At 41.8% G+C, this 15,462-nt stretch overlaps 2 protein-coding genes across 6 annotated transcripts in view; one reads left to right on the forward strand and one right to left on the reverse strand.

Moving 5' to 3' along the window:
* Nucleotides 1-8,804, reverse strand: part of ASB3 (ankyrin repeat and SOCS box containing 3) — a 194,307-nt gene extending 185,503 nt beyond the window's left edge. For 4 of the 5 annotated variants that reach the window (XR_004033312.1, XR_004033311.1, XM_030827574.1 and 1 more), the window contains exon 1: nt 8,617-8,804. The gene's annotated coding sequence lies outside the window, so the exon portion shown is untranslated. The remainder of the gene's footprint in view (nt 1-8,616) is intronic. The other variant, XM_030827573.1, reaches the window with a different exon arrangement.
* ERLEC1 (endoplasmic reticulum lectin 1) overlaps nt 8,732-15,462 on the forward strand; it is a 31,397-nt gene continuing 24,666 nt past the window's right edge. Inside the window, exon 1 of the mRNA XM_003262371.3 lies at nt 8,732-9,173. Within this exon, the coding sequence (XP_003262419.1) occupies nt 9,012-9,173 (162 nt within the window). The 5' untranslated portion in view covers nt 8,732-9,011. The remainder of the gene's footprint in view (nt 9,174-15,462) is intronic.

Below are 15,462 nucleotides of genomic sequence, written 5' to 3' on the forward strand. Positions count from 1 at the left end.
CCCCACCCCTGGTAACCACTGTTCTAGTCTCTGCTTCTTTTAGTTCAACGGTTTTAGATTAAATATATAAGTAAGCATATATGTTGTTAGTCTGCCTGTACTTGGCTTATCTCATTTAGCTTAATGTTCTCCAATCCATCCATGTCGTCACAAATGACAAAGTTTCTTTCATTTTTAAGGCTGAATAGTATTCCACTGCGTATGTAAACCACATTTTTCTTTATCCATTCATCTGTCCAAGGACACTTAGGTTGATTCTGTATCTTGGCTATCATGATTAATGCTGCAATGAACATGGGAGTGCAGATATCTCTTCAACATACTGATTTCCAATCTTTTAGGTAAATACCCAGAAGTTGGATTGCTGGATCATATGGTAATTCTATTTTTAGTTTTTTGAGGAACCGCCATTGTTTTCCATAATGGCTGTACTAATTTACATTGCCATTAACAGTGTACAAACGTTCCCCTTTCTCCACATGCCTCACCAACACTTATCTCTCATCTGTTTGATAGTAGCCATTCTGACACGTATTGGGGTGATATCTCATTGTGGTTTTAATTTGCATTTCCCTGATGATTAGTAATGTTGAGCATTTTTTCATATATCTGTTGGCCATCTGTATGTCTTCTTTTGAGAAATGTCTATACAGGTTCCTTGCCCATTTTTTAACTGGATTATTTGTATTCTTTCTATAGAGTCATTTGAGTTCCTTTTATATTCTGAATTTTAACCCCTTATCACATGCATGGCTTGCAAATATTTCCTCCCAATCCATAGGATGTCACAACTTAATTTTAATCAGAAACCAACAACTATTCTCTAACGAGCAACTTTCTGCCAGATTGTACCCAAATAAGACAAACAAGTAGCTATGACAATCAAGTAATTTTTTTTTTTTTCAAGACAGGGTCTCGCTCTGTTGCCCAGACTGGAGTGCAGTCGCACAATCACAGCTCACTGCAGCCTCAACCCCCCAGGCTCAAGCAATCCTCCCACCTCAGCCTCCCAAGTAGCTGGGACTACTGGCATGTGCCACCATGCCTGGCTAATTTTTGCATTTTTTGTAGAGACGGAGTTTCACCATGTTGCCCAGGCTGGTCTTGAACTCATGAGCTCAAGTGATCCGCCTACCTCAGCCTCCCAAAATGCTGGGATTACTGCAAAGGTCTGCCGCATACTCTGTTAAAACAAGAGCTCCCTGAACTACTTCTAATTTTGGGTGCTGCCTCATTCATTAATCCTTTAACACACAGATAAATTCTGATAAATTCATTTTGTCTAAAGTTTTTCTTTAAACAAAGTCAAAACGAAGTCACCAAGGAAGCCCTGAAGCCCTTTTGTGATAAGGCTTAAAAGGTTACATGATAGTAAAAGGTTACATGCTGAAAGATTCTCAACTAAAGAGCCTTACCATACATCAAGAGCCAGAGTTTCTTACATATTCTTCTTGTTTCCAATCTCTTTTCCTCTTTCCAATACAAGCTCTACTGTGCACTCAGAATTACTTTCCTAAAATATGGAACTAAGGTCAGTAATAAAAAATGTCTTCCTGCTGCATATAAAATAAATTCAAATCCTTTAATCTGGCATTCAACTACTTACTATCTGGTCAATCTGGTATCAGTGTATTTGTCAAATTTCACTTCCCACTGATGTACTCCCCTGCCCCTCGTGCTCCAATTACACCACCCTCCTCATTCTTTAAGACCTAGCTCAAATGAGTGAACTAATGATATGTGGCAAGCAATGACTATGCACTGAGACCACCAAAATAAATAAGATAGTCCCCAGCTATAAAGAATCATATTTGGTGGAGAAACACACAAGCAAACAAATCTATGTTATTTAATATAAAAGATGTGATATAAAATACAAGCAGAGGGATGGGTATGGTGCTCATACCTGTAATCTCAGCAATTTGGGAGGCCAAAGCAAGGGGATCACTTGAAGTCAGTAGTTTGAGACCAGCCTGGGCAATATAGTGAGACCATGTCTCTACAAAAATGTAAAAACTAGCTGGGCATAGTGGCACACGTCTGCAGTCCTAGCTACTCTGGAGGATAAAGCAGAAGGATCTCTTGAGCCCAGAAGTTCAAGGCTACAGTGAGCTATCATAATGCCCCTGCACTTCAGCCTGAGCAACACAGCAATACTCTGTCTCTAAAACTAATAACAAATAAATAAAATACAAGCAGAATACAGAAAGGCAAATTACCAATTCAAAGTAGCAGAATCAGAGAAAGCTTCATAGAAAAAACAAAAAGGTGTTCATGTGTCAGAGAATAATGGTTAACACTTATGTAGCACTAACTATATGCTAGATTCTATTCCAAGTGCTTTATGTATATTAACTCATTTAATCCTTATTTTCTATGATGATGAAAATGAGAGGCAAAGAGCTTAAGTAAAACAAATGTAGTATCATTTATTGAATATTTACAACATGCCAGGAACTGTGCTAGGCACTGAATAGGAACAAAATGAAACTAAGGCCTATAATTTTAAAAAGAACAAAAAAGGAAGCCGGGCAAGTGGCTCACACCTGTAATCCCAGCACTTTGGGAGGCTTGAGGGGGCAAATCACTTGAGCCCAGGAGTTCAAGACCAGCCTGGGCAACATGGCAAAACCCTATCTCTTACAAAAAATACAAAAAAAATTAGCCAAGCATGGTGGCGCACACCTGTAGTCCCCGCTACTGAGGCTGAAGTGGGAGGATCACTTTAGCCCAGGAGGTTGAGGCTACAACGAGCCAAAACCATGCCACTGCACTCTAGCCTAGGCAACAAAGTGAGACTGTCTCCAAAAAAAAAAAAAAAAAGGAGAGATGGTAGTTATCTCATTTTGTACCTCCATTGGTAGGGCTTAACCCCTTTGAGATTTTTTTTTTTTTTTGAGACAGAGTTTCACTCTTGTTGCCCAGGCTGGAGTACAATGGCGCCATCCTGGCTCACCGCAACGTCTGCCTCCCAGGTTCAAGTGATTCTCCTGCTTCAGCCTCCAGAGTAGCTGGGATTACAGGTATGCACCACCACGCCTGTCTAATTTTCTATTTTCAGTAGAGACAGGGTTTCTCCAGGTTGGTCAGGCTGGTCTTGAACTTCCAACCTCAGGTGATCCGCCTGCCTCAGCCTCCCAAAGTGCTGGGATTACAGGCGTGAGCCACCACGACCGGCTGAGATTCTTTTTTAGTTAGGACAAAATAAAATAGGACTTTTTAAAACAGAATTTAACAGATTCACCTAATTACCTATCTCCTACAGCCATAATTTTCTTTTTAAACAACAGTATGCTTTGCCCAATTTTTTCAACAGCATTGATTTATTCCACAAATACTGGCTGGGTGCCATGGCTCACATCTGTAATCCCAACATGCTGGGAAACCAAGAATTCAAAAAATAAAAAAATTAGCTAGGCATGCTGGTGCACACCTGTAGTCCCAGCTACTCAGGAGGCTGAGGTGATGGGAGGATCGCTTGAGCCCCAGAGGTTGGGGTGTCAGTGAGCAGTGATCATGCAACTGCACTCTAGCGCGGGTGACAAAGTGAGACCCTGTCTCAAAAAAAAAAAAAAAAAAAAGGATTACTCACTCTATGCAAGGCAAACTAAGCATAAGCACATACATTTTCCTCTGCTTCCTAATAAAATCCCACTGAAATGCATTCATTCATTCTGGAAGAGAAAGCAGGTAGGATTATGCTGAGGATTAAGCCAGTGCAGAGAAAACTGCAGTCCAGAACAAACACACATGCATACATGAGAAGGCTATAGCAATGTAGAAGACATTCTTGCCAGCAGAGCCTGGAGAGGTACCAATCTTAGAAACAAGCAGAGGAAGGATGTAGGACTAAAATCATAATTATTATAATATTTATATGAAACAGCAAGCCAAACTTTTTACCACAGCCCTTTACACACAAAAAGCCTGGCAGCAACAGTATTTGTTTCTGGCTAAAACCACATCTATTTTGTTGTTGTTGCTCTTTTTAATTTAACAGTCTACCCTGGAAGCCTTTGAGCATCTTCATGTTCTATAACAAAGCATTCCTTATTTGGGTACAGGGTGGAAGGAGAGGAGGAAAGAGGTAACTCGTTTCTTGCTCTTCACTCAAGGACCCTAAAGTTAGACCCAACAGCTAGTACCTGGCTCACTTCAAAAGAGCTCAATAATTTTTTCTTTTTTTTTTTGAGATGAAGTTTCACTTTTGTCATCCAGGCTGGAATGCAATGGTACAATCTCGGCTCACTGCAACCTCCGCCTCCCAGATTTAAGGGATTCTCCTGCCCCAGCCTCTTGAGTAGCTGGGATTACAGGAGCCTGCCAAGACTTCCAGCTAATTTTTTTATTTTCAGAGAGACAGGGTTTCACCATGTTGGCCAGGCTGGTCTTGACCTCCCAGACCTCAGGTGATCTCCCAAAGTGATGGGATTACAGGCGTGAGCCACTATGCCCCGCCAAGAATTTGTTTTTTTTTTTTAAGGAAAAGCACAACAGAAAAGGATGAAAATAAACAACTGACCTGAAAGAAGTGGAGCTATTTCCGGGAATGGGAGATAAATATTTAAAAGTTATAAGTGTTATCCTCAAAGAAATTCATGTCATGAGAACAATGCATCCATTAAAAATCAGTAACTAGAAACTGTGGGGAAAAAAAACCACTGAAAAAAGAAAGTGAAAAGAACTGAAAGTCAAGGAAATGGACCTCTTGGATTGATCCTTCATATTATATATTTTTTCTTTTTATCCTTTTCCTCTGTATTTGGAAGAATCTATCTAAATGTATTTGGAAGAACCTATCTAAATCCTGAATAGAACAGAGAAAATGTCAAGAACATAATTAAAGAAATAATTGAAGAAAATTTCCCAGAAGTGAAAAATAGGACTCATAGAGTGCCAAGAAGGATGAATGAAAAAAGATTCACCACCTAGAAACACTCTGATAAAATATCACAGAACCAATGATAAAGAAAACAGTCTAATAAAATCTTCCAGAGAAAAAAGTATGATACCTGCAAAAGAAAAGAGACTGGCATTAGACTTGTCATCAGATACAATAGACACTAAAAAGCAACAGAATGTCTTCAGAGTTTTGAAGAAAACAAAATGATTGTGGACTAAGTCTATTCCCAAGCTATCATTAAATGAGCAGGCAAGGTAAAGGCATTTTCAGACATATGAAGTCTGTGCAAATTAAATTACCTGTTTAATCCTTTCTGAAAAAAAAATTGCTTGAAATTAGTTATACCCCAACAAGGTGGGGAAAAAATCTGTGACAAATGAGGACACGGAATAGATAAAGCACTAGACCTAACCCAGGCGTGATACAAAGAAAATTCAGTAAACAGGTATGCAACTGACTTGGAAAGCAACTAGTCTAAATTACATGTGTGAGAGCTGGAAATATAGCTTCAGGAGCAAAATGAATTTATTTTAGCAAATATGGTGCCATTATTAGGAAGCTAATAGGATACCTTAATTGGCAGAGGTAGAATTACATTTTTTCTTTGCAGATGCAATCATACTTACTAGTTTTATAGTGAATGATGATTGCCTAATTATAATATGGTAAATAGTTGATAGGTTTTCAATGTTTAAGAATCAACCTACAAATTTGCTAAAATAAACTCATTTTGCTCCTGAAGCTATATTTCCAGCTCTCACACATGTAAATAAAGCATAGAAGACTTGTATTGATTGATGTCTGATGGCTCCTTAAAATGTATAAAACCCAAGTGTAGCCCGACCACTTTGGGCACATGCTGTCAGGACCTCCTGAGGCTGTCTTTGTCAATGACACGTCCTTAACCTTGGCAAAATAAACTTCAAACTGGTTGAGACTTGTCTCAACTACTTTTTGGTTTTCACCCTCTATTACCTTCCTGAGGGTGCTGTAACAAATTACCACAAACTGAGCAGCTTAGACAACATAAATTGATTGTCTCACAATTCTAGAAACTAGAGGTCAGAAATTAAGACGTCAGCAGGGCTATTCTCTCTGTGAAAGCTCTAGAGAAGGATTCTTCCTTGCCTCTTCCTAGCTTGTGGTGATTACTGGCAATCTTTAGCATTCCTTGTTTTATAGACACATACTTCAATCTTGCTGCCTCCTCCTTCATGGCATGGCATTCTCCCTGTGTGTCCATGTGTATCCAAATTTCCCTCTTCTTATAAAGATACCAGTCGGCCGGGCGCGGTGGCTCATGCCTGTAATCCCAGCACTTTGGGAGGCCGAGGTGGGTGGATCATGAGGTCAGGAGATCGAGACCATCCTGGCTAACACGATGAAACCCCGTCTCTACTAAAAATACAAAAATTAGCCGGGCGAGGTGGCGGGAACCTGTAGTCCCAGCTACTTGGGAGGCTAAGGTAGGAGAATGGCGTGAACTCGGGAGGCAGAGCTTGCAATGAGCCGTGATTACGGCACTGCACTCCAGCATGGGCGACAGAGCGAGACTCCGCCTCAAAAAAATAAAAATAAAAATAAAAAAATGAAGATACCAGTCATTGGATTAGGGCCCCCTTTGATTCAGTATGACCTCATCCTTACTTGAACTACATTTGCAAAGACCCTATCCCAAGTAGTTCACACTCACAGGTTCTAGGGAATAGGACTTAAACATATCTTTTTGGGGAACACAATTCAACCCACAAGACCCCCTACAATCAATTATCCACACAGCAGCCACATTGATCTTCACAAATGTACATCGGGTCCTGTCCACTCTCCTGCCTACAAAGCTGTGTCTCCCTGGCCTCTTTCTGTTTCTCAAAATTCTTCCACCACTTTCCTCTTACACTGCAGCCACACTGGCCTTCTTTCTATCACTCCAACACATCAAGCTCACTCCTGCCTCAGGGCCTCTGCCTAGAAATTTGTCTGGCTCCCTTCTTTTCATCATTCAAGTCACAGGTCAAATGTCACTTCCTCACAGAAGTCTCCTCTGACTCACGTACTAAAAGCAACACATCCTACAGGTATTCTCTTTCACGTAACCCTAGTTTCTTTGCAGCACTTAGCAATACTAGAAATTATTTTACTTATTTAAGTTCCCTTCTTACTTGAACATCAGCTCTACTGAACACAGATTCAATCACTATAGCCCTAAATGCTAAAACAGGACCTCATAGAAAGTTTTCATTTTTATTCAGTCAAATACATCTCTTTTCCTTCATGACTTAAGACTAGTGCTTAGCACAGAATAAATGCTAAAAAAAAAAAAAAAAAAAATTGACTGTTATTACTACCATAACAGTTTGCAATTATTTGTTTGTACAATCTCCCTGGCTAGACTGTGTGACCGAAGACAGAAACCCACTTATTTGGCATTTTACCAGTCCCAGTGGGGCCAGGCACAGTGGTTCAGGCCTGTAATCCCAGCACTTTGGAAGGCCGAGGAGGGCAGATCACCCGAGGTCAGGAGTTCGAGACCAGCCTGGCTAACGTGGTGAAACCCTGTCTCTACTAAAAATACAAAAATTAGGGTGTAGTGGCGCACGCCTGTAATCCCAACCACTCGGAAGGCTGCGAAAAAGGAGAATCCCTTGAACTCGGGAGGCGGAGGTTGCAGTGGGCCGAGATTATGCCTCTGCACTCCAGCCTGGGTGATAGCGCGACACTTTGTCTCAAAACAAACAAACAACAACAACAAAAATCTCAGTAGTCTGGAACACATTAAGCATTAATAAGAAGTGCTAAATATAATTAGCGAATAACAATTCTGAACAAAGTTATCTTCTTTGATACTATGGATTCCTGATGTTTAAAAAAATTTTTTAAGATCGAATATGGGACTGTCCTTCCTGCTTTTTGATTTGGTTCAAATCTGAGGAAGTGGGGGCGACCAGTCTTTAACAGATCTAGCAAGACTGTCGAGCTTTTCCCACCTCGCAGGAAGGGAATGGTAATTTCTCTAAAGCCAACACTGTATGTCCATTATATCGGAGATCAAAACAGACAGTGGCATTTTTTCTAAAGAGGGGTAGGTGAAACCAAAACTTTTTGTCTAATTTGGGGATGCAGTCAGACGTGACTTAGTTCATAAACACACACACTCATCTGGCGCTAAACTTCACATAAGGCACCTTACCGGCTTCCTTGATAAAACAACACCCCAACACTTCAATCTAGAGATGGAGGGTAAAAAATGTAGGGTTGTGATGTCTAGCTGCCCATTCCACGAATCTCCCACCATGCCAAATTCGGAGGCTCGCGGTATTCTCCTACCGGGAGATGGCGGGCTACCTCACCCCAGGTTTCCCCTGACACAGAGTTGCAGTCGCTGAACAAACTGCCCTGCGTTAGTCAGAAGCTGTTAAGTAACGAGATGGCCCCGGTCCAAAGCAGAAGAGGTGGCGATAAGCCTCAGGCGGGAAAGATGAAGTGTACAAATGCCAAATGCGGAGAAAAAGAAGAAAAGCTGCAAGAAGGCAGGTCAGTCAGGAACACCGCCATTTCTCACATCTCATCGCTACTTCGAATTTTCTCATCTAAGGACCTGCACCCGCGGTTCACACTGTCTTCCCGCTATCACTCCGTGTGCGCCAAACCTCTGCCTGCCCACTGGAAAGCAGCGCGAGTGGCTTCAGGAAGCGGCTGCCGCCTCCGAGACTCACCGGCCTGCCGTGATGCCACTTCCACACCGAAAAGGCTGGTCCGAGGCCGCGTCTCCAGACGTTGTGTCCCAGAAGCCCCCGCTTTCGATCCCCACCGCGATGCTGCAGCGCTCCGAAGACGAGAGACGCGCAGGCGACGTCCCGGCCCCCGTAGGCGGACGGCTCCGCGACCCCCGGATGTTGATATGTCGTCTGCCCCGGAAACGGTGACAAGAGGCTCAAGGGGGCGGAGGCGGCGTTGCCGGGCTCTCCGGAAGGAGACGTGGCGGCGGTTGGGCCGGTGAAACCCGGGCGCTTTATACTCCCGCCGCCTCCTCCTCCACCTCCTCCTCCTCCTCCTCTCCTCCTAGAGCAGAGGAGGTTGTGGCGGTGGCTGGAGAAAGCGGCGGCGGAGGATGGAGGAAGGAGGCGGCGGCGTACGGAGTCTGGTCCCGGGCGGGCCGGTGTTACTGGTCCTCTGCGGCCTCCTGGAAGCGTCCGGCGGCGGCCGAGCGCTCCCTCAACTCAGCGATGACATCCCTTTCCGAGTCAACTGGCCCGGCACCGAGTTCTCTCTGGTCAGTGCCCTCACTAACCCTGCAGCCACCCCTCCTCCTGACACTAAGGATTCGGCCTCTTCCCTCGGTTTTCTTTGCTTTTTCTCCCCCAGATCTTCTCTGCAGACTCTTACCTTCCCCAAGCCAAAGCTGCTTTTATGCCGCGTTCATTCATTCGTTCGTTCTCACGTTATGTGGATGCGTCCCCCTTGCTCAGCATTAGGGATCTAGCGATCACCTGCTCTCCTCATTTTTAATTCTGTCGCACTAGATCTTGCTTCCCAACACTCCCACCCTGCAGAAGCAGCTTTCGTAGAATAACGTCAGGTGCACTTACTCATCTTCCTTTTGGAAAATTAACTGTGGCTCTTACTCCACCAACAGACTTCTTTTCTTCAGTATTACATGGCACCCTGCCCACATCACAGTACTTCAGACTCGAGTTCCCTCTCTCGTATTCGTTCTCCCTCGGTTGTATACACACACGGACATACGCAAACGCACAGCTCCAGGGCAACTTTTTCCTTTCAGAGTTGTTTCTGAGAGGGCTCTTTGGCCTGTGAGATGTTAACGACCCTTTATGCAGAATATCCTTTACAGTTTTCATGTATTACGACTGTTGAGTCCCCAGAACATGAGCTTCTATGTTGAGTTTTCCTGTAGTGAAGAACATATTTATAACCTCGCGGAAATGAAAATTCAGTCTTGGAGGAGTGGACCGCTGAAAAGTCTTCCTGTCCACGTGTACCTACTGCAGGCTAATAAATATTGTACTCTTCTGACACTTACCATGTAGTAATTAACTCATTTACTTCAAATTGAAGTCCCGGAAACAGCAAACTTTTTTTTAACTTTTTATTCCAATTACCTTCAGGCATTCAACTTGCAATACTTTATTATATTCTTTTATTATCATTTAATTGAAACAGTAAGTGATATTATGATGTCAAAACAAGATGTATCAAGTTAATGGATGTTATAACCACATAGCTTTCTATTTGCAAGTGTTAGGGGTTTTTTGGTTTGGTTTGGGTTGGGTTTTTTTGTTTTTGTTTGTTTGTTTTTTGAGACAGGGTCTCAGTCTGTTGCCCATCCTGAAGTGCAGTGGCACGGGCACCACTGGCTGCAGCCTCGACCTCCTGGGCTCAAGAGATCCTCCTCCTCAGCTTCCCAGTAGCTGGGACTACAGGGAAACCCCACCACTCCTGGCTATTTTTTTTTTTTTTAGAGGCAGGGTCTCACTATGTTGCCCAGGCTAGTCTCGAACTCCTGGGCTCAAGCAACCCTCCTGCCTCAGCCTCCTAGAGTACTGGGATTACATGTGTGAACCAAATGTTCTGAATTTATCTAGGTAAATATTTTTCTGGGACATCAAATTTCTCTTTGTATTAATGCCATGAAATATTGATATATTGAAATATCTGTGTAAAATTTTGTTATGAATCAGATATAACTTTAGCAGGCTTGGATGAGAATACTTTAATCTCTGTTGTTGTATCCAAAGAGCACACTTGGAGTGAATATGGCAGATGTTTGAAGAATTAATGTCATTAAAACTTTTTACTCTTGCACCTGTGTTTTATTTTTAATTTAAAAAAAAACTTGCTGATATGCAGCCCTGAAAACTTACTGACCTATAAGTGAGCAACTAAAACTAGCATTTTTAGAGGTCACTACCAAATTGTCATTACATTTTCTTTCAGTCTTAGCATACGCTACACCAACTTTTCACATATCTAACAATTTTATTTCCAAAAAAATGCTTTGGCCATGCACGGTGGCTCACACCTGTAATCCCGGCACTTTGGGAGGCAGAGGCAGGCGGATCATGAGGTCAGGAGTTCAAGACAAGTCTGACCAACATGGTGAAACCCCATCTCTACTAAAAACACAAAAATTAGCTGGGCGTGGTGGTACACACCAGTACTCCCAGCTACTCAGGAGGCTGAGGCAGGAGAATCACTTAAACCCGGGAGGTGGAGGTTGCAGTGAGCCCAGATTGCACCACTGCACTGCAGCCTGTGTGGCAGAGTGAGACTCTGTCTCAAAAAAAAAAAAAATTCTTTTTTTAGAGGCTGGAGTGCAGTAGGTATTTATAGGCATGATTATGCTCACTACAACCTCGAACTCCTGGGCTCAAGCGATCCTTCTGCCTCAGCCTCCTGAGCAGCAAGGACTACAGGTGGTCACCATTGCGTCTGGCCTTTTTTTTCTTTAAGTCTGTGTTACTTTGAGAAAAATCTAGAGATACTGTTCTATGAATTGGCACAAGGCCTATGTCCTTTATGTAAAAATAAGCCACAATAGTCATTATCATTGGTCTTTTGATTTTTTTAATACTTCCATAATCTTAAGGCTTCCCTGTGCATTTAACTGAAATTACTGGCTGGGGACAGTGGCTCACGCCTATAATCCCAACACTTTGGGAGGCTGAGCTGGGTGGATTACTTGAACCCAGGAGTTTGAGACTAGCCTAGGCAACATGGCGAAACCCTGTCTCTACCAAAAATAAAAAAATTAGCCAGGCATGGTGGCACGTGCCTGTAGTTCCAGCTACTTGGGAGGCTGAGGCAGGAGAATCTCTTGAACCTTGGAGGCAGAAGTTGCAGTGATCCGAGATCACGCCACTGCACTCTATCCTGGGCGACAGAAGAGGCTGTCTCAAAAAAAGAAACCACTGCCCTCCTCACCTGGCACTGCCATTTATTTTAATGGGCCAGTTGGTTGGACATTTGTGTGTGTTTGTGACAGTCTCGCTCTGTCACCCAGGCTAGAGTACAATGGCGCCATCTCAGCTGCAACTTCTACCTCCCAGCTTCAAGCGATTCTCGTTGCCTAGCCTCCCCAGTAGCTGGGATTGTAGGCGTGCGCTACCACACCCGGCTAATTTTTTGTGTGTTTTTAGTAGAGATGAGGTTTCACCATTTTGGCCAGGCTGGTCTCAAATTCCTGACCTCAAGTGATCCGCCCACGCCGGCCTCCCAAAGTGCTGGGATTGCAGGCATGAGCCACTGTGCCTGGCCGCCGGTTGGACATTTGTATCTAACTAATATGCAGCTGTATGAAATAGGATAAGGTCCTTTGTTTGCCTACTATCTGAAATTGAAAGAGACTGGATTAGAAGATCTGAATTTTTTAAGCTTTAAAATTATCCGCTTTAAATCGTCTTCCCATTCAGATATATTGAAACAATATATAATCATTTACAATCTTGCTTTCAGATTTGCTTAGAAAAAGTATTAAGCACCAAAACTGTAAAATGGGGGTTGTTTGTGTGTTTTGGTAGAGATAGTTTCCCTATGTTGCTCATGCTGGTTTCAAACTCCTGGTCAAAACTATCTTCCGGTCTCAGCCTCTTAAAGTGCTGAGATTACAGGCATGAGCCACCTCACCTGGCCAAAAAATTTGTGAATTTTTGATGTGTACATTAACTAGTTAATAATTATTATATTCTTTGCTTATTGGTGTTTAGCACTCAGTTTTGTTTTTGTGTATATATTTTCCTTCTGAAGTATCACCTGTGTCGTTATGTTTAATTATTCATTACTTCATAGAGTTCATAGATTTCACCAAATTAAACCACAAATCAGTCTAATTTTCTGTCTACTTCTGTTGTTGATATAGAATATATTTTACTCAGATTTTCCCAAGCACTACTCTTTGACCAACTCCATGGTTTATAGCATGTCATATACATTGACAGGTTCTATCAACAAGTGTATTTTATAGCCTCTACCAGAATAGAAGTTCTCTCATCCTCTAACCAACCTAATGCCTCCAGACCCACGTCAAACATTAGGAGTTCCTCTCACGCCAAGATATTTTTAACGTTCCTTAACTTTTAAAGTACCCCAGCACCTCTGATCAGCATCACTATATTAAAATTTGACTTTATGTCAAATCTCTAATAAAATTTGACTTTATGTCAAATCGCTAATTTCCTTTTCCACTGAAAATACCTTGTTATATAAAGTAAATTTTTTATAGTACCTAATTCTGTACATTTCAGAATTTATTATATTTTGTTTTCTTAAAGTAAGAACCTGTTTTATAAAATCAGAATCCTGATTTTAGTGGATCAAAATTTTTAGAAAAATTATAAAGGATTAACTTTTTCTCCATAATTCCTGTTACTAAAAAGTAAAGTTTGCTAAAAATATATCTTATGGTCCCAATAAGTGACTCACTATTTCAGCAAAGAGTTTTCAGATAGAATTGCTATTTGGCCTATTTTATTGGGAAAGCAGCCTTTCCTAAACTAATGAAAGACAATTATTTATATCAAGAATTGTCTTCCCTTTTTTGCTGTTGTTCCAAACAGTTTCTTTTTACATTGTAAGCATTTTGGAGACCATTTTGAAAGGAATTACAAATGTTATGTCTTACAGCAAATCACTGGCACAATTGAGTAAATGTTTCTAAAAAATTCTTTATCATAAGTTTAGCTTTGCAACTGTTACTTTCAAATCTCTTTGATTCCCTTATCATCTATAATGCTCTTTTTTTTTTTTTTTTTTTTTTAAAGTCGGAGTCTCGCTCTTTCGCCCAGGCTGGAGTGCAGTGGTGCCATCTCAGCTCACTGCAAGCTCTGCCTCCCGGGTTCACACCATTCTCCTGCCTCAGCCTCCCGAGTAGCTGGGACTACAGGCGCCCGCCACCACGCCCGGCTAATTTTTTTTTGTATTTTTAATAGAGACGGGGTTTCACCGTGTTAGCCAGGATTGTCTGGATCTCCTGCCCTCTTATCTGATCCGCCCGTTTCGGCCTCCCAAAGTGCTGGGATTACAGGCGTGAGCCACCGCGCCAGGCCTTTTTTTTTTTTTTTTTTATAAGTTGCCCAGGCTGGGCTCAAGCAGTTCTCCCACCTCAGCTTCCTGAGTAGCTGAGATTACAGGTGCACATCTTACTTACAGTGGCTTTTTAAACAAGTATCCTTGGCCATAATTCAAGTCTGCATAGTAATCTAGGAGAAGTTTGTAAAAGCTGATTCAAATATGTTAAAATATTTAAAAGCTCACAGAATATGGAGCCAATCTGTTTGAATTCTCTGGCCTCTGCTACTTCTAGGTTTTTTAACCTTGGACAAATTGTTGAAGCCCTGGGCCTTAGTGTCTGTTTCCGTAAAAATGAGTATAATACTTGTTTTGAGGATTAATGAGTTAATGAATGTAAAATACTTAAAAGAGTACTGTCCTAGAACCAATAAAGCTAGTACTTACTGCTTTGTTTTGTTTTTTTGTCTTGGGGAAAATGCTGTAATTTGCTTTTGTGTTTAGGATTACATTGGCGCCAAGTAGTACTGGTTTTATTATAGTTAAGAGTTGTTAGGCCAGGACAGTGGCTCACGCCTGTAATCCCAACACTTTGAGAGACAGAGGCTGGCTTGAGCCTAGGAGTTTGAGACCCACCTGGGCAACAGGATAAAACCCCATCTCCACAGAAAAATTACCGGGGCATGGTGGCACATACCTGTAGTCCCAGCTACTAGGGAGGCTGAGGCAGGAGGATCGCCTGAGTCCAGGAGGTCAGGCTGCAGTGAGCTGTGATCATGCCGCTGCACTCCGCCTGGGTTAGTGAGAGACCCTGTCTCAAAAAAAAAAAAAAAAAAGTTATTATTAAATTGAGAATAGAACGAAGGTCCTTAATAAGAAGAGGTTCTCCTTGCCAGAAATAGCCAAAGAGTACCATAGTTGCGCAGTACCATAAGAGGAAAGTGAAGAGAGAATTGAATTATCTTAGAACACGTATCGTAAAACAAAAATCTCTGCCTTAGTAAAATGAGTATCATATTTGCTATCAGGAAGCAGAGATTTGTTTTTACTAAAATAATATCAATTGTATTAATTGAAGTGTTTATTTGAATTCTGTTGACTCATATTAACCAATGTGAATTTGTTTGGTTTCATAGTGTAGAAAGCTTTAAGGATAATTTTGTCAATATATGCCAGAAGTCAGCAAACTACAGCCATTGTGCTGTCCCACCACATATTTTTATAAATAAAAATTATTAGTACATCATCATCCCTATTTGTTTACATATTGTTTGTGTACTTTTGTTGCTAGAGTGGCAGAGGCGCAACAGAGACCATATGGCTCACGAAGCCTAAAATATTTACTCTCTGGCCCTTTACAAAAGTTTAATAAGTGTTCAGTGATGGTGTATCTATGGACATTCCTTGCCACCTCTTAGTGCCTTTTTTTTCTTTTTTCTTTTTTTTCTTTTTTTTTTGTAACAGGGTCTTGCTACGTTGCTCAGGCTGATCTTGAACTCCTGGGCTAAAGCAGTCCTGCCACCTCAGCCTCCCAAGTA

The sequence above is a fragment of the Nomascus leucogenys genome, chromosome 14, assembly GCF_006542625.1.
Source record: "Nomascus leucogenys isolate Asia chromosome 14, Asia_NLE_v1, whole genome shotgun sequence".
In the NCBI taxonomy this organism is placed as follows: Eukaryota; Metazoa; Chordata; class Mammalia; order Primates; family Hylobatidae; genus Nomascus; species Nomascus leucogenys.